This window comes from Vitis riparia, chromosome 17 (assembly GCF_004353265.1).
Source record: "Vitis riparia cultivar Riparia Gloire de Montpellier isolate 1030 chromosome 17, EGFV_Vit.rip_1.0, whole genome shotgun sequence".
In the NCBI taxonomy this organism is placed as follows: Eukaryota; Viridiplantae; Streptophyta; class Magnoliopsida; order Vitales; family Vitaceae; genus Vitis; species Vitis riparia.
In genome coordinates this window covers 15,057,478-15,077,752 of record NC_048447.1, presented here as the reverse complement: position 1 = coordinate 15,077,752, position 20,275 = coordinate 15,057,478, and the positions used below count along the sequence as shown (strand labels likewise).

Sequence of the window (20,275 nt, the reverse complement as noted above, 5' to 3'; positions counted from 1 at the left end):
TAAGTTGAAAAAGTTGGTTGTTGAGCCAAAAATAGCTCAATCGGTTGAATCGGATGAGGAACCGGTCGACCACCAGCTCAACCGGTCGAGGTTCGAGTCGACCCTCAACTCAACCGATCGAGGGTGCAGAAAAGTTTCTCTTTATTCCAAAACGGTTGTTCAATCGGTCAAGGTTGAACCTCAATCGATTGAGGTTTGATTGAGGTCTGGTCGAGGTCTAACGATCACTTGTCAAGTATTAAATGCTAACGGCTAGTCAATCGGTTGACCCCCAGCTCGACCAGTCGAACCCCCAACAACTAGTTTGACCTTTTTTTTTTTTTTTTCTATAAAAAGGCTTCAATTTTCATTGTTTCATGAGCTTAACATTTCCAAACATTTCTTGAATATATTTAAGCCTTGGAAGAGTGTTTTTGAGTGCACCATTATTCTACAACTTGCATATCTTTAGTGCACATTTCAATCATAGTTTTCTTGTATCATTTGAGTTTAAAGTTTTCGTATTAGGATTTGTGAGATCAATTATTTGTATATCTTTGAGAGAAAGATTCTCAAGTGTGGGGTATTACTTGAATGGTTGTTCAAGAGTAGGGTATCTCTTGAGAAGTGTAAAGGGTGCTTGAAGTCAAAAGTCTAAGAGGGTGGATTGGAACCATAATCCAATTGTATTGCTTAAAGGCTTGATTTGGAAGCCTTGAACTAGTGGAACCTCAAGCTTGAGATTGAAGGTAGAGGAGAGTGGATGTAAGTTGGGTTGTACTAAACCATTATAAAATCTTGTGTTTGCATTCTATCTTCCCTACTCTTTTACTTTATATGCAAATTGTCTTTATATTGTTTTATTATATATTTGCATATATTTGTTTCTTACATTCACTTAGTTTAAATTTGCAAAAAAAGACTATCACCCTATTCACCCCCCCCCCCCCCCCCTCCCCTCTCCCTCCCTCTAGAGTGATTATCATAGGTTGGATTAGCCTAATTTTTCTAACAATAACCAATAGCCAATATAAACTTTATGGTCATGTTTAATATGAGAAAATGAAGAGTGAGAATGAGGATTTCATTCAATTTCTTGTCCATTCTCATGCTTGGTGACTTAAATGAAGACGAGAATGAAATCAAGAATAAATAATTTCAAAGGAAATGAAATTCCATTTATAAGTAGGATTTTAATTCATCTTTAATAGGAGGTATTTTGATTCCCTGGTATAACTTATTTTTTAAAAAAAATTTTCAAAATTAAAAAATCAAAGACTTTTTTGGATAAATTATTTTTAAAAATAATTTTATTTAGACTTTTTAAAAATAAAAATTGTAAATTCAATTTATATAATATTAACTAACTTTAATTCCAGTCTTATTAAAAATAAAAATAGTTTTGTAATTATAAATAAATTAAAAATAAATAGTTTTTAATAAAATTTGAATATTAATATTATAATAAAATCATAAATCATATTTTTATAAATATAGTAAAAATATGGATTTTAATATCTTATTAAAACATAATTGATTTGTTTTGTTAAAAATAAATAATAATAATGTAAAATTAATGATTGTTAATACTATTTTATTTTAAATGAATTTAAGAAACAAACAAATTTTAAAATTTTAAGGTACAAATGAATCAAAATTTTCATTACATAGTGTGAGAGTTTATTTAATCTCTAAATTTTTATTTAATCCATAAGTAATTAATCAATTTTTTAATTTTAAATTATTCTTAGAAATTAGAAGTTTTATTAAAGAATTTAAAACATTAATTATGTCTATTAATTTTTATAGTTATTATATATATTTTTGAATTTTAAATGTATTAAAAAATTATTAAACTTCTCACTTTGTTTTTAAAAATTGTTTCCCAAGAAAAACAATCAAAGATTTTATTTTATTTTTTCAAAACTTTGCATAGTGTGAGTTTTTAAAAATAAATAAAAATAAATATTTAACATTAAAATAAATTTAAATAATCATTCCAACTTTATCTTTTTATATACATCCAAACACAAGAATTGAAACACTAAATCCATTTCAATTCAAGAAAAAATGAGAATAAAAATAAAATATTTATCCTCATTCCTCATTTTTATATCAAACACGACCTTTGTCTGATATAAATAGTTGGTGGATGGTAAGAAAAATTCGGCTCACCAATGTTTTGCTTAAACATCAGTAGATCGGTTTATAGGAGTTGAATGCTTCAAAGACGGGGTCCAACTCAGCAACGGTGTCCATTTCACTCAATCGGAACTTTATGACACAAGTGGGAAGTAGGAAGACCGGAGAGGCACGGCACCGAGTCAGCGGAAAATGACTCCAAGAGAGAAAAGGGGTACTCTATGGCACTGAGTGGGAAGATGGCAGAGGCTGTCGGATGGACGGTTGGACCGGAACTTTATGCCACAGTGGTAAGTTGGAACTTGGAATTTATGGGTGGGAAATGACTCAAGTGAGAACAAATTTATGAGAAAATCCAAAGAGAAAAAGGAAGTTTGAAACTCGGAGCAGATACATTCCATGTGGAGGAGATATGGGGCTGTCTCCTTTAAAGTGTTCCCACCTTCCACTTCATCCTATATGATGTATGCATGCTCTTTAATCATATTTACGAAAGAAAAAAAATATGGTGAATATGTAAAATTCGTGGATAAAATAAATATGAAATTCAGTAACAATTTTTTTTTTTTTTTTTTTTTTTTTTTTTATAAATATGTAGAGGAGCTTCTATGCTGGAACATCTTCACTAGAAGAAGGCCTCAGCATTGAACAATGCTGCATTTTTCATGATGACCTCTCTAAATTGGACATCAAGATCGGTACCATATTGTGGCTGACCTTCACTTTATCAGATAATCATAACTGTGTAGATATTATTCTCTTTGAACCCAAATGAATCTTATCGTGTAGATATTGATCGTTTTGAACTCAAAGGAGTTTTCACGACTTTAAAACATGTCTACAAGGTTAAAAAGAGTCCAAACTTATATAGCGCAATTTTATCTCATATATGATGTAAGATGTCATAAAGAACCCTCCATGCAAACACAACGTCCTTATTGTGTCCCATGGGATTGTAAAACCAAACAAACCCCCAACACAGGGATCAAAGATCGTCTCTGATACCAATTATAACAACCCACACCTAGCCATATAAGATATTGTTCGCTTCGAACCCAAAGAGATTCTCATGACTTTAAAACGTGTTTATAAAGTTAAGAGGTGTTTATACTTTTATAGTATAAAAAACTTTTCCCTTTATCCAATATGAATATTACAAATAACCCTTTCATGAATGCCAGAGAAATCTTGTATATGTTGCCACTAGTAACCTATATTCAGCTCCTTAAATATTCGTGAATGCCAGGAACAGCAGAATAACCAGACTGTCCTTACTCAACCTGACCAATGCATTGAGCCTGACAACCACTCCAATTCCATCTTGGCATTTGATTTAGACTCCGGCAAGGTCAAGTGGTGCAGGCAACTAGAAGGCTACGATGTGCGGTTCTTAGCATGTAACAATCTATCTTCCCCTAATTGCCCACCTGGCCTAACCCAGATGCTGATTTTGGGAGGCGTCAATGATGCTGAGCAGATATGTCAATGGAACCATGCGAGATACTGTGGCCGCCTTCCAGAAAAGTGGGTTTGCATGGGCTATACACCGCGACAATGGCAGCCTCGCCTGGGCCACTGCATGTCCCTGTTTTCAGAACTATAATCAAGCTTTTATCTTCTTCAATTGAAAATAGTGGGGCAGTGTATGTCCTCGGCACCGGATATGTCTAATCTATAATCAAGCTTTTACCTTCTTTAATAAAAAATATTAAATATCTTTAAAAAAAAAACAAAAAATTAAAACCATGATTAAATTAAATATATCCATAAGCAAAAAAATTAAAATCATAATCATATAATTTTCATATGAAAATTTAAAAATTTAAACAAATATAAATAATAAAATAATGTGACAATGGAATAAGATTTATAAAATAAATAGATATTTTATTTAGCATTAATATATAAAATCTTATATCATAATTCTTTAAATTTGTTATTTATTACTCATTTATTATATTATTGTTTTTATTTAAAATATACATAAATAATTAAAATGAATAAATACGAGAAGATAAAATTGTGAAAAAAGAATTAAAATTAAAAGAAAATTAATATAAAATATTAGATATAATTTTTATGAAATTTTTATTTAAATAAAATTTTAAATTTTTAATCAAGGAAACTATTAAGTTTTCATTTTATATAAATAAAAAATTAAATATTTTAATTAAACAAAAAGTTAAAACTATTGTCAAGTTAAAATCATAAGCAAAACGTTAAAAATAATGATCAATGATTATGATTTTCACATGAAAATTTTAAAATATAAATAACAAAAAAAATGATAAAGATATTTTTATTTAATTTATATATGATAAGATTTATAAAAAATTAATATTTTATTTAATATGAATATATAAAATCTTTTTGTGGATTGACATTTTTCATACGCATCCCCCCGTGACCCGTTTTTTATTTGGTAAAAAATATGATTTTTAGAAAAGATTTGAAGTCAACTACTTATTTTTGTTTTTTTTAAAAAAAAAGTGAAAACAAAATAAATAAGAAAACTTGTGTGACTCCTTATTTGGAAAAAATATGTCTGCAAAAATTGAATTTGGTTTCGGGGGGTCAGATTACTTATTGGGAAGGTATGTTGGTGAATCGTAATACTCTATGACAATTAATTAATTAGTCATGGATACAAGAAAAAGAATCGTACAAATAAGTATGTACAAATCATAATAAAAAAAATCAAATTATAAGAATAGACAAAATAAATAATAAAAGAATTATACAAAATAATTTATTGAACTAAAAAAAAGATATTAAAAAAATTAGTTTTCAAGAAATTTCAAAGTATTTTATTAAAAACGACTTTGAATTAATGATTTTAATTTTTTATTTATATAAAAAAGTTAATTTATTTTCTCAATTTCATTTATATTTAATTTTTTTAAAAAAAATTTATTTACACTTATTGTATCAAAATAATTTATTATAAATTTCAATTTGGGTACAAAAATTATTTTTACTTGTTTTTACTAAAAATGAATGAATTTTTACAATTTTATTTAAAAAAAGTATTTCGATTTATTTTCATTTAAGAAAAGCGACTTATACAAATTATTAAGAAAAAAATATAACTTTATTTGTAAAATAATTTTTAATTAAAAAAATTTAAATCCCTATTTCTAAAAATTACTTTAAATCTCATTTTAATTACGGAAAAAAAATTTGTTAAAAAAAACATTTTTTGAAAATTTTATTAAAAATTAATTTTTGGGACAACTTTATTTCTAGAACAATTTTCTAACAATTATTATTAGAAACAATTTTTTTTTTTAATTTTATTAAAAACGATTTTTTAGATTTTCCTAAAAACGCTTTTCTCGATTTTTATTAAAAATAATAATTTCAAAATTATTATTTTATTAAAACATGTTTATTTTGTTTCTTTTATTTAAACAAAATTTTTAATTTGTTTGATATTCAAGATAAGTAAATATATACAAATAAATATTTATAAAAACTAATAAAAATAAAACCAAATGTAATAAGAAATAAAATATTCCAAATAAGCTTATAAGACTACAACAAGTCTTCCTTCAAAATTTTGAGGTCTTACTTTCTTTTATAAAATTTCGTACTCCATGTGTTATAAATCTATTTTTTTAACAACTATGATGACAGGATTGCTATCCGGCAGTGACCGGCTGTGGCCGACAGCGGCAGTGAATGGTGGCGGATGGAGAGAGAAATGGGTAAAGTGAGAGGAGAGAAGAAAAAATGAAAGAAGAAAAAAGGGAAAAAAAAGAGAAGGAAGGGAAAGGTGTTTGGATGGAGAGAAAGGGAAAAATAAAGAAAAGAAAGGGGCGTGAGAATTTGTTCCGACAATCTTCCAACAATAAGAAACGGTCTAGTCTTTCATTTTCTGGTGTCATAATGCTTTTCATTCTGAGAATTTGTTCTCTCTAGCTGCTGCTGGATTCCTTAAACAATGCCCTTCTTCCATTTTTTTGGTAGTTGAAATGCTTGCAAGGAACAATGATAGATCTCTGTATCTGTAAGATGTTAATAGTGGGAAAAAATTTTATACCAGGAAAAAGAAAAATGGTTAGAACTTTTTTCTCAGGGTACTCAACATAACCTATTCTAATTTTTCTTAGTTGTGTATTAATAGATTGATATTCTTTGCTTGTAAGGGAAGTTCAATTTGGGACACTATATGAAAAAATTGGCTTCAATAAGGAGATTATATCAAGGGAAGATTTGCTGAGCTCACAGCAGCTGAACAGCGGCCTTTCAGGTTAGAGGCCCTATTTTCTTTCTAAAAAACAGATGCATATACTTTGTAGAACAGAAAGGCAAAGCATTCGTTTGAATGAATGATCATACATATGTTGTAGGAAACAAGAAAAGACAACCATTCATTTTACTGAGTATTTGATATTAAACTTGAAATCTGATTTTTGGCATTGTATTGTGACTGTTGTCTGTGATACAATCCTACTTGCCTGCTGATGCCTCCAAGGTAAGCTCCTTTTCCTTTAGCACTCAGTTTGTGCTTCTCTGTAGGGCTTCTTGTTTCATATGATCCAATCACTAATAAAAACAACCAAGTTTGATTTGGCAGACCAGATGAAGCAGAACTCTTTGCCAAGTCTGCCCAGAATGCATATAAACAATTTCGTGATAAGGCGGCTTTTTCAAGATCAATGGCTGTATGTTGGCAATTTTAACATTCAACTTCAAATTGCAATAATTTTTTCTCTCTCCATGAAACTCCCTGTCATCTTTGGCCAGGTAGATAAGATGGAGAAGAATGCTCAAGGGAGAGTTTGGACTGGTAAAGATGAAGCTTCACGAGGTTGGGTTGATGCTATTGGTGGACTCTCTCGCGCTGTTGCTATAGCAAAACAGAAGGCAAATATACCTCAAGACAGACCGGTTGATTCTTATATATATCCTTCTTATAATACTCATATATTCCTTTAAATATATATATTCATTTGGATTATTAATTCTGATAATATATAGCACAAGATGATTTCAAATTGACAGCCGATTTATAATTTTGAATATGTTGTTACAACTTCTGGGTAATTTCTTTAGAAATTCTCTGTGATCTAGGATACCCAAATAACATAATGTTCTGTTAGAAGTTCTAATAGGATACAATAAGGATACTGCTCTAGATACGAGCAGAGAAATTTTTTGAGTCATGTTGCTAATGAGGTGGTGCAGTTGTTGGGATGTCTTGCAAGCTAGATCTGTTGTTACTACTGACCAGTATCCTCATGCAATTGGGTTGTAATTCAATTCAGGGACTTTAGGCTATGCCTGAGAACTGAACCGATTCAAAAGCACTTCTCCTCTAGTTCAGTGTCTTGTATAGATGTCGTAATTAACTTGCTTAAATGGTTGCAGGTTACTCTTGTTGAGTTGTCAAGACCGTCCCCTACTGTATCAGAAATCTTGACTGGCATAGGAACCTCTATAGTGGGTGTGGAGAGAACATTGAAAGAACTACTGCAAGATTTGACATTTTCGAATGGAGTTCAAGCCCGGATGGACGGTATACTGTTTCAGAAGCTGGAGGAGGCTTCGGATTCCAACCCCATATTCACTCTGGTAAAGGACTACCTAAGTTCTCTCTGACCTCACATTTGCCACCCATAAGTTAATTCATGATGGATCAATAGGGGGTGTGAATGAAATCAAAGAAAGAATGGTGAGAGGTCCGTTGTTTTCAATGTACTTTGTTCATATTATATTAGATTTTCAAAATATTGAGTCAGACATCTTAGCCAAAGAAAAATCACAACCAATAATTGTGGTCACCCAGACATGATTTTCAATTCCCTGGCAGATTATTTTCATGTTTCAGTCAAAATCTTGGGGAAATGGTGGAATCTCAGAAGTGGTTCTCATGTTGGATGAACAAATTTAAGATGAACGTAGAGTTTGATATTATAATGTTGAATGCTTCCACTTTCTTTACTCAGAACGAGATGATATTAGTATTTGCAAGAGCGTGGTAGGTTTTGACTTTTGTATTTATTTATCTTTTTCTATTTTTTTTTCTTTTTCACAAGTTTTAATGGGATCAATCAGTTAGTATGGTATGTATTGCATAATTAATGAGTAATCTTAAAGCTAGCTGTCCATAAACTTAAGAAGAAATTTACGCATAAACATTTACACACTTTCCTTTTAATATAGTACGATTTTTATTATATTTAATTTTTCTTCCTTTTAAAAATGTATTTCTAATAAAGGAAAAAAATGTTTATTTATTTATTTATTGTTTATATATATATATATATATATATATATATATATATATATATATATATATATATATATATATAGGTATTTGAAAATTGATAGTTGTTCTCATTGTTTTTATGATTTTTGAAATTTTTTCTAAATTGATTTTTAATAAATTATTTTCAACCCTTTTGAACCTCTTTTTATAGTCAATTAGGGTTTGAAATTATGGTCATTTTAAGCTTAATAATGGTTGTCATGTTCATTGATACATATTACATGATTTCATACAAGAACATTCTCGTGATCAATGGGCATTTCTTTATGCATTTCACCTCTTTTTTCATGTGTGAGTATTAATTTGGCCTTTAATGCCTCTTATGAGATTAAATTGATACTCATTTGAGGGTCCGGGAGGGATGAATGCCCTACAATTAATCCATGATTTATTCATGTGGCTTATATCACTCATTCTTATGATTTTTAGATTTTCTTGATTTTGGAAACATCGATTAATTTGCAAATCTAAATTTAATTAGATCATCTCAAGTCTTCATGACCTTCATTCTGTGATCATTAGAGGGTTGGGGTGTGGATTAGTCCACAAAGCCCACTTTCATTAGTTTCTAACTTTTGCCCCTTTGCTACCCTATTTTTTACCCTCCAAGTGTTTTTGCAAATTCTGGACTTTTTGCCTTGCCCTAAAATATTTTGGAAGCTTACAACATGTTTTAGAATTCTTAAATGTATCAAAGATTTTTTGTTTCTTTGAAAAAACCTTTTCCAATCTTGTTAAATAAATTAGTTTTTTCAAGTGTCTAGATTTTGCCATATTTTTTAATCTCCAAAATGTGTTTGCAAATCAGTCATGACTTGTGGGTTTTTAATTGTTTTTTTTATAATTTTTTTTTCTATATTTTAGACTTCTTAAATAAGGTTTTGGAATTTAGTTTCATTCAATAATCATTTTCCAAGCTTGAGAGTTAATTCCATCTTTTCATGCTATTGTGTTGACTTGAACTTGAAGTTGTGAATTGTTATTTGAAATATGGGATAATTGGTACATATTTGAACCTCATAGAAAATTTTAATGTATTCTAGACACTTTGAATATGTTATGTATTTATTTATTTATTTTTTTATCTTACCTCTAAGCTCATCAATTAGGTCCATTTTTGATATCAGGTTTATTTTCAAGTTTAAAAACACTTCCTAAAAGTACTATCAAACGCATTCTAAATTAGAACCTCCGCCGTTAATTTCAAGGTCTAGTTGCGCTTTTAAGAGATGTTGCTTATATGCTTTTTCCAAGGGTATATGATTGAAAATGACAAACAAACCCATGTCCAAGGATTTTTAACTTGCAACTCATTTCCATTTTTCATCACTGGTCAATTAAGTTAACAAAATCATTACTTAATTTTTAATTTTTTATTTGGCAGGATCCCACTGAGGTTCAAAGAAAGCTGAATTGGCTGAAAATAATAGTGACAAGTTGCATAGCATCAACCTTGGTGTTACCTTTCTAAACCCGATATCCTTCATCTCCCACAATTGTCCTATCCTACATTGCATTTTCACTTTCTCTCCTATGCACCATTGTGGACAATTGGATTAGTTCCGTATTTCTGATTCTTAGCCAACTACTGAAAGCGCCTTAGCCATCTTCTTGTTGGTCGATGGCTTCCTCCTCATCATTACCAATCCGCTTTCTATCATCCTTAAATCCATCATCTAGGCGCTCTATTTCCTTTTATTCCTATTTGTTTGGATATCCAAATGGCTAAAAATCATATACCTCTTGAACCTAGAATAAGGTTATGATGTTGTCTTGTGTGGTTAACAGAGATTACTAGGACATATATAGGTGGTATTCTTGTTCAGTTGTTCGAGCCATTTCCTTTCCTGTTATATATATATATATATATATATATATATATTTCCGTGTTTCCTTTCCTAGTTCTGCTGCTACCTGTAGGGACCACCCCAAAATGCACACGTGGCAACCTCGCAAAGCATTCCTCCATTGGACACGTGGCACGTCAACCCTCTGTTTGGATTCCCTCAGGGAGGCATGCGACATTCTTAAACTTGTCATCCGGGTAACCCACTCTCTTGTCCGGACGTCTTGTCCGGACCTAGTGCTAGCGTCTTAAACAAAAGTCTTGGCCATGAAACGCGGTCCATCATTGTCTATACTACTAAAAGCATGCTCGACGGGACCCTCTTGAGTCACTTTAGGCAACCTGTCATAGCTTACACCCCGCCGCCTGCAGAGCAAAAAGACAGGAATGACGGCAAGTCATCCCTCCCATAATTTCTGACAGTCGCCTACAAGGTAATGATGGCTTTGCCACCACCTTAGCACCATCATGACAAGTCAAAAAGTCTTCCCACCATTAAGGGGGACAAAACTCCTGACACTATAAAAGGCCCTCACACAGTGAAAGAAGGTAAGTGTTCTTACCCAAAAGAGGAGAACCCAAGAGAGAATAGACAAAATGTTAGAGATAAAGGCTAACAAAACCATCGAAGGGTGTGTCTGGACTTCCTATCCGGACATCTTTTGCAGGTTGAAACGGGTACTATCTTCAGTTGAGGAGGCGCGTCCATCTGGCAGTTGCAGTGGCCCCGGTGATGCGAGGCTTCAACACTTGGCACAAGCTTGCAACTGGAACGGAAGCCGAGATGTAATCGCCCAAATGCACCGGTCGAGAAGTCGCGAGAGGAACACCGCTGATAGAAACCCTAGGAAGTGATGCTCAGTCACTGACTAGATGAACAAAAAAATAGAAGGAAAAATGCAACCGTGGAAGCTGGATTCCCTATTTATGGGATGAGACTCCTCGGTACTCCAAACGACCAGGCACCCAACCGCACTGCTATTGAAACAACATGTCGCCTGGAAATCATCCCAAGGATGGCGGCTCGCCATAAATACCTCCCCTCCTTCAGCACCACATGTCATGTATACCCCAAAAAGAAATGAAGGGGTTAAAGACATCATTTTTAACCCGTTTTTTCTACCCGGGCAAAATAGCCGGGTGAAAAGGGGGGCATTGTAGGGACCACTCCCAAACTCACACGTGGCAACCCCGTTGAGCATTCCTCCATTAGACATGTGGCACGTCAACCCTCTGTCTGGATTCCCTTAGGGCGGATTCCCTCAGGAGGGCATGTGACATTCTTAAAGACTTAGCTTTTTTTTTTTTTATTTGTTTGGGGTGGGTTGTACGATTTCGTACTCTAGGTTGTGGCAACTTTCTACTCCTCCTGAGCTGTCTTGCAGTTCGTCATCCGGGTGACCCACTCTCTTGTCCACACATCTTGTTTGGACCCAGTGCTAGCGTCTTAAACAAAAGTCTTGGTCATGAAATACGGGCCATCATTGTCTATACTACTAAAAGCATGCTCGACGGGACCCTCCTAAGTCACTTCAGGCAACCTGTCACAGCTTACACTTCATCGCTTGTAGAGCGAAAAGACAGGGATGACGGCAAGTCATCCTTCCCATAATTTCTGACAGCTGCCTGCAGGACAATGATGACTCTACCACTACCTTAGTACCATCATGACAAGCCAAAAAGTCTTCCCACCATTAAGGGGGACAAAACTCCTGACACTATAAAAGGCTCTCACACAGTGAAAGAAGGTAAGCGTTCTTACCCAAAAGAGGAGAACCCAAGAGAGAATAGACAAAATGTTAGAGATAAAGGCTAACAAAACCATCAAATGGTATGTTCGGACCCCTTATCCGAACATCTTTTGTAGGTTGAATGAAGCGGGTACCATATTTAGTTGAGGAGGCGTGTCCATCTGGCAGTTGCAGTGGCCCCGGTGACACGAGGCTTCAACACTACCTATGTTATATTATAAGGTCGCATGGTGGTGGTCTTGCTTAACTACCTATGTTAGTTGTTATGAAGGTAAAACAGACATGGGGATGCCAAGTTGTGAAACGAAGTACGATTTTCTTTATTAGGGCACACTCACATATACTTGCTTCAACAACCCATTCACGAAAAAAAGACATTGAAATTGCCGCTAAGCTCTAAATGTTTCCTTTTATTATTGTGGAAGGGTAAGTTGCGGCGTCAATTTGAAGCTTCAGAGTATTATATGCCCATGGCAGTGGAGATTTATTTGGGTACTCCTTATTTTCTTGTCTTGTATGCATCTTTGTTTCATATTTGTTATACTCCTATTTCAAGATATTCTCCAGTGTCGTTGTTCTACTACCTATGTTAACGTTGTTAGAGTAACAGACGTGGGGACGCTAAATTGTAAAACAAAGTGTGCGATCTCTTTGCTGTTGAGATATTAGGAATGTTTATATATTAGGATATTAGTTGTTCTTTCCTTATATCATTCCTTCCTTGTATCATTCTTTTCTATTCTTAGAATGGTGATTACCCTCTATATATACTCTGTACATGAACGAATGAAATAATCAATGAAAAACTACCATTCATCAATTTAAAAATGGTATCAGAGCCATGAAACTGAAATCCTGGATATTTTGTCGGTAAGGCTAGCCATCGGCCCTCCTTCGCGATAAAAAAAAAAAAAAAAAATGAAAAAAATACTATTGTTTTTCAATCTGAAGGTACTTTTAATCTATGAATTATTTTGACTGAATCAAACTATGACGTTTGGTCACAACTCATGGAGATGCATATTGCCAAATGGGAAAAACTTTCCTACATTCGAGGTAAGACAAATCCACCAAAAGAGTCAGAAGATAGATATGACAAATGGTATGCTAAGAATCAAAAGGTGAAGAGATGGTTGTTAATGTCCATGAGTCCAGAAATTATGAAGCGTTACTTATGCTTACCCACCGCTCAAGAAATTTGGAGTGTATTATCAAAGACCTTCTATGATGGAAGTAATGAATTACAAGTGTTCACTTTGAATAAAAAAGCCTTCACTGTCAAACAAAGCGGCAGGTCTCTTTCTGAATATTATGGAGAGTTAACTGAATTTTTTTGCGAATTGGATCATCGGGATAAGGTAGTCATGAAAAACCATAAGGATATTGTAGCATATCAAAAATCCATTGAACGACAACGGGTGCACATCTTTCTTGTTGGATTGGATGGTGACTTTAAGCAAGTTCAAGGAGAGATTCTACGCAAAGATCTTCTTCCCGATTTGGAAAAATGTTATGCACTGATTCAACGAGAGGCAGTGCGTCATGCTAGTATGAAAGCAAAATCTGACAACCCTGACACCTCAGCTATGGTAGTCCGACAACGATCAACCCAAAATTGGTAGGACCAATCCAAGACCAAACATTATAAGATAGACCCTAATATTGACAAGTCAACCTTCAAACGTACTCACTGCAATAAGACTGGTCATACCAAGAGTCGTTACTTTGAAATTGTGGGATATCTAGACTGGTGGGATCATAATCGTGATCAACGGAAGAAGTATTTCAAGAAAACCTCAACTACAGGTATTACCGAAATAAAAATAGAGGCTAATGTTGCTGAGAATTCTAAGCATTGGTAGTTGCTACAGATTATGGTGGTAAGTTTTTAAATACTTCTACACCTGTTATTAATAGTGCATGGATAATTGATTCTGGTGCTACAGATCATATGACTTTTGATTTTAGACAGGTCTCACCTCTTAGACCTTCCTCACAAAAAAATGTTTTCACAGCTAATGGTAATACAACCCCAGTCATTGGGAAAGGATCCTTAACTCTTACTGATACTTTGAATTTGGATTCTATTTTAGTTGTTCTATATTTAAATTACAATATTTTCTCAGTTTCTCAAATCACTGCAACCTTATCTTGTATTGTCATTTTTTAGCCCGAATTTTGTGTTTTTAAGGACATCCAAACAAGACAGACAGTTGGTTATGGTATTAAGTGGGGAAAACTCTATTACTTGGACTTGTAGTCAAATGATTCAAATAAGTTGCGACAAGCCTTGATGGCAGATGGATCTAATAGGGAGAAGAAAAAGTCTGAAATTTGGTTGTGGCATCGATGTTTGGGACATGCTTCCTCTGGTTATTTTAAAAAATTGTTTCCTAGTTTTTTTGCAAAGAGTGATATTTTTTATTTCCGTTGTGATATTTGTGAATTGGCTAAACATCATCGTGCTTCGTTTCCATTAATTTTGAATAAAAGTTCATTTCCTTTTATGGTTATGCATTCTGATGTTTGGGGTTCATCCAAAGTCCCAACTTTGAGTGGTTCACGTTGGTTTATTACTTTTATTGATGATTGTACCAGAATGACATGGTTATACTTGATGAAGACCAAAGATGAAGTGAACTTGTTGTTTCAAAATTTTCATAAAATGATTGAAACTCAGTACAATGCAAAGGTCCGGGTTCTACGTAGCGATAATGGTGGAGAGTATTAGAGTTCTTATCTTCAAAAGTATTTGGAAGGACATTTATTAAAGGTTGTTCGTGCTTCCTTGATAGCAGCAAAAATACCGATATCTTATTGGGGAGAAACAATCACATCTGTCACATACTTGATCAATCAGGTACCTTCTAACTCAATTAACTTCCAAACACCTCTCCAAGCTTTTACTAATGTCGTAGTTGCCCCAACCGTCCCAAATCTATCTCCTCGTGTTTTTGGTTGCGTGGCATTTGTGCATCTACACAAATACCAACGCACCAAGTTAACTTCCTGTGCATTGCAATGTGTGTTTGTTTGATATGCATTGTACAAAAAGAGATATTGATGTTACCATCCTCCAACTTGACGAATGTTTATTACAATGGATGTAGTGTTTCATGAAGATTCGATGTATTTTTCATTTGAGTCTGAACTTCAAGGGAAATACCAGAAGGAAATTCAGACTCTCGATTATGATTATCATATCTCTGAGGAGGATGAATCTGAACAATCTAAACTAGTGAACCAGGAAGCGGGTGAGTTGGATATGAGTGGTACAACTTTGGAACCAAGTAGTAATGACCACCTAGAAACTAAAGAAGTGATAGAAGAAGGAAGGGACAATACAATTGAACCATCACCACCATCTGAACCATCAAGTCGAGTGTTCTCAAAATTTTTAGACAAGTTGGGCATGTGTGACATCTATGCACCAACTTGAGGGGGAGTATTGAGATATTAGGAATGTTTAGATATTAGGAAAGTTGAAATATTAGGAATGTTGAGATATTAGGATATTAGTTGTTCTTTCATCATTCTTTCTCATTCTTAGAATGTTGATTACCCTCTATATATACTCTGTACATGAACGAATGAAATAATCAATCAAAAACTATCATTCATCAATTTGAAGATTTGCTAGGGCGCGTTTGCGCACACAACATTATTACTTCAGCAACCCATTCATGCAAAAAGGCTCTAGATCTTTTCTTTAATGGATTACACTTGGGGTGTTGCTTAGACTTCATCCATGTGGATACAACATCGCAGAGGTCTAGAGGACAGTGAAAAATATTGATTGATTATAACAAATATAGTTAAAATTTCATATTAGATGGGTACTTCGCGTCTTTCTATTCAATAAAATTAGTGGTATCATTCAATAAAATAAGCTATGACATTAATTATAAATTTAATAATTTTAAAGAAATATTTTTTTATAAAACTTTTTTACAAAATTCGATAATTTTACTAATAATTTTTCCTTTATTTTTTGTAAAATAATTAAATATAAATCACTTTATAATAATAAAAAAATTTATATATAATATAAATATGATGTTATCATTAAAACTTAGATAGTCAGTCATAAATTAATAAATGTTTGATTAAATTTAAAAGACTAAATAATTACAAGAATTTCAAAATTAAACAAAAAAAAAGCCTACCTATAAGAAAGGATATTTGATAAAATATGAAATATTTAAATGAAATTAAATTTTATTAATCATTAAAGAATATATAATTATTCATAAATTAGTAAATATTTGATTAAACTCAAAAAAAATTGAAAATCTCAAAATTAAATCAATGATAACCGTCACTTAAAAATATGTAATAAAATATCGAATAGAAAAGTATAAAAAAATATTTTTATTAGAATATATATATATATATATATATATATTAGCATTTGAAAATTTTAATTTTATAAACATTAACTAAAATTAAAAATGAAAACTAATAAATATTTTATAAATCTATTAATATCAATACATTTTGGGGGTTGCATTTTTAACTTTCCAAAATTCTTAAAAGAATAAAACAAAATTTTTATTTTTAAAATTTGAGAGTGGGGTGGGGGGGCATGTATCCCCCTAATCCTATGCTGATATACCAAACCAGGTATCGAAGAATAAAAATAAATCATTTGACTGACTGCTGGGCTATCTAGGGCTCACTTCACAGTCAAACACCTCAATGTCCCGCTTTTGGGGACATGGGGGTCTTCCAAGTCCCTGCTAGGCCACCTCATCTCTACTTAAGTCTCACCTTCATCCTTGATATCAGGAGGCCCTTGTAGTGTGAAAATGCGACTCTTGAGGACAAATTTTTGAGAAAGCAAGAGGAAAAGGAAAAGACTTGGGAGCAGTCTCACTTTTTAATTATACTAGTGGCCAACCCAACCATCATCTTTGTCAGAAAAAAAAAGGAGTAAATTAATGGTGTGATTTTCCTTTTGTTGAAAGTAATAACCTATCATTCTTAAAGGAAAGGAAAAGCATTAGTTTAATTTAATACTTTTAAATGAAATTCACTTCATAAATTGTATATCACATAGAATTAAAAACCTGGTACATCCATCAACTCAATTTAATACAAATTAAATTTATTTGGGATTGATTTTGATAAAACGAATGATTTTTCAAAGAAGCGTCCAAAAGTAATTTGCTAGGCACTTCTAATCGTTAAACAATCAAAATTTTAAAACATTTAAGCTTATTGGATTAAGGATGATAATACGATAGGTTTTCTTGAATACTTGCTCTACCCTGCTTCTAATGAATAGGATTTGGGATAAAGATAAATGAATTTAGAATAGGTTTGGGATAGGTTTCAATATGACTTTGTCTCACTCTACCTTACTCAATTATATATAATTTCAAATAAAAAATATTTTAATTGATTTTTTTTTGCATTTTTCAACTTTTTAAACGTAAATAAAATATTATTGTTCATAAAAATAAATTATAAATATTTATACTTATTTATTTATAAATTATATTTATTTTTAATAAAATTTTAAAATATAATAATTAAAAAAGGTTTCGATCATTTGAAGGTAGTCAAACATAATATATATATATATATATATATATATATGGTTCAAATAATAATAATAATAATAATGAAAAGGTTTCAATGTAAAATAGTTTCAAAGAAATGATTGAGAAAGAGGGTGGAAGGTTGTTTCCTCCTATTAAAATCATGATAATTGTAAATTTTGGTTCAACTGGAGTCTAATACTTTATGACGTGTGTTATGAGTTGGACCAAAGGAGTTAAGCCTTATGTGTTTGGAAATTAAACTATATTTTAGATTTTTGTTATATACTTTAACTAGATTTAAATTTTTTTACTAAGGACTTAAACTTATGGTTGCAAGTAAAGTCAAATTTGAAAATGAAGTGAAGGTAATTTAGAAAATTGAAATGGAGTTATAGTCTCATTTTATGAGCCTACTTGAAATAAATATTTATTCTTTTTTATTTATTTAAAAATTGAAAATAAAGTCAAAATCATACTTTTAAATTAATGGATAATATTTGATAATATAAATTTTATTAAATATAAAATGTATTTTTAAATAAGTCAAGTAGAATTTCTACAATAAATAAAATCATAACTCTTTAGCAAAGTTGTTTAGGTAGAATAAATTTTTTTATTAACTTAAAACTAAATAATTATATAAATTAAAAATATTTTGTAATCCAAAAAAATTAAGATGAGAATAATGATGAAAAACGACTAATTAGATTAATGAAATCACCTAGAGAGATGAATTGGGGGATAACTATTTCATAACAATTATATGAAAACAAAAAATAATGAGAAATGAGGAACAAAACAGGAATAGTAAAGAGATATTGAGAGAAGAGAAATGTAAAGTTTTTTTTGTAATCCAAAAAAATTAAGATGAGAATAATGATGAAAAACGACTAATTAGATTAAGGAAATCACCTAGAGAGATGAATTGGGTGATAACTATTTCATAACAATTATATGAAAACAAAAAATAATGAGAAATGAGGAACAAAACAAGAATAGTAAAAAGATATTGAGAGAAGAGAAATGTAAAGTTTTTTTTTTTATAGTGGTTCGATAAACCAATTACATTCATTCTCCTTCGCCTTCAGAAAAAGGTTGGATTGAAGTAGTAAGTGATAAGGAAGGTTCATTTGAAGATGCCAATTGTGGAGCCTCACTCAGCTGTCAGCAGTGAATTCATTTAATGGGTGGTTGTAAGCCTTTTTCCCAAATGAAAATTGATTATTAGATAAATGCTCTCAAGTACCATGATTTCAACATTTATTATTTTCAACTCATTGTGAGCATAAATTTTATCATTTATTTCATTCCAAGTTTGATGAGGAAAGACTTTCAGAGACTTGGGTATTGACCAATTTTGAATTAGGACACTATTTGATTTTTTTTTTTTTTTGGATTTTTATAATTTTTTTTTAAAAAAATATCCATGAAGAAGATGCTATTTAAGTCATGTGGGATTTTTTTTTCTTTTTTGGGTTTAGGTCAAAAATAAAAATAATTTCATATGGGTGATCTTGATATTATAAAAACTTAATTAAAAATGATTTTTTTTTTTAAATTAAGAAAAAAATATTGTCCTAAAATAGGGAAATTGAGTAAGGTTCCACTATCTTTAATGCTTTTATAGCTATAGGCTTCAAACTATTTACACTTGAACTCTAAGGTTCCAATAAACCTTCATAACCTCTTAAAGTACACAAATTACTTGAATAAATTCTCTCACAAAGAGTAAGTAAGAAAGAATTTATAGATTACAAAGCTAGAAACAAATTTAGCTCACAATACAAGCAAAAGATTAATATGGATTTGAAGGTGCAGAGAAGGATTTGCAAGTTGAGAAATCAATGCACTTGTAGGTAAACTTTGAATAAGAAGAAAAAATGTTTTTCAATTGAATGCAATTGTTTTCTTGTTCATAAATGTTTAAAAAAAAAACTTAAATTTATAGGTTTCTAACTCGAAAACTCCAAAAGTGACACAAAGGCCCCAATTGATCTAATATTAGATTCACTAGTCATTGAGTTTTTAATACTCTATAAGTAACTATTAGGGCTTAGAGCCTCAACCATTGAGGCAATTACTAACTCTCAATCAATTGAGAGTATGCTTCAATTGGCTATACCTCAACTATTGGAATAAAGAGAGAGAGAGAGGGAGAGAGAGAGAGAAGAGAGGTCGTTCAATCGATTAAGCCCAATTAGCTCAATCATTTCGTAACTTTCTCGATGGTTACATGTTAAGTACTTAAAAAGCCTAGTTTGAGGTATAGAACCTTTGACAACTTGAGTAAGTCTTCTTAAAACCTTTTAGAGTAAGTTTAGAAAGAGTTTTGCTCAAAGTTCTAATTGAAAACAAGAATTCATCTATTTCTTTGATAAAAAAAATAAAAATAAATAAAATTGTTCGAAGCTTAAGAGATGATGATTAAGTGCATGAAAAACAATTTAGACTTAAATTCGCCAACAAATACCATCTTATAATTTACCAAAGGTTAATTCAAATCTTCAAAAGTCCTAAGTCTTTACAGTATTAATTTTTTTTCTATATTTGCTTGAGTTTTTTTTTTTTTTTTTTTAATTTTCACAAATAAACATAAAAACACTTGACTTAATTTGAACCATTAGTATCCTTAATCTTATTTTATAATCATCAAAACTTGATTAAAAAAAACCCTTTGCACTAACAATAACAAAATTTTGAATTGGACATCCATAAAAAATTTCATCTAATCTATTTG

The 20,275-nt window shown here is 31.5% G+C and overlaps 1 protein-coding gene across 4 annotated transcripts; it reads left to right on the top strand.

Annotated features, from left to right (window-relative positions):
* Window positions 1-6,306: 6,306 nt before the first annotated feature.
* LOC117904478 (serine protease SPPA, chloroplastic-like) lies at window positions 6,307-7,805 on the top strand. 4 transcript variants are annotated; one of them, XM_034817091.1, is made up of 4 exons: window positions 6,307-6,373; window positions 6,701-6,788; window positions 6,871-7,014; window positions 7,495-7,805. In XM_034817091.1, the coding sequence occupies exons 2-4, from the start codon at window positions 6,783-6,785 to the stop codon at window positions 7,723-7,725; spliced, it is 381 nt and encodes a 126-aa protein (XP_034672982.1). In that variant the 5' UTR covers window positions 6,307-6,373; window positions 6,701-6,782; the 3' UTR covers window positions 7,726-7,805. The 4 variants fall into 4 exon arrangements, with proteins under 4 accessions (XP_034672982.1, XP_034672986.1, XP_034672983.1 ...); XM_034817095.1 differs by having other exon boundaries at window positions 6,316-6,373; window positions 6,706-6,788; XM_034817092.1 differs by having other exon boundaries at window positions 6,317-6,373; window positions 6,599-6,788.
* The last annotated feature ends 12,470 nt before the right edge of the window (window positions 7,806-20,275 follow it).

Excerpts from the sequence above, each read along its gene's own strand:
- LOC117904478 (XM_034817091.1), top strand. Across the intron at positions 7,015-7,494 it reads ATATACCTCAAGACAGACCG|GTTACTCTTGTTGAGTTGTC; the intron begins GTTGATTCTTAT and ends AAATGGTTGCAG.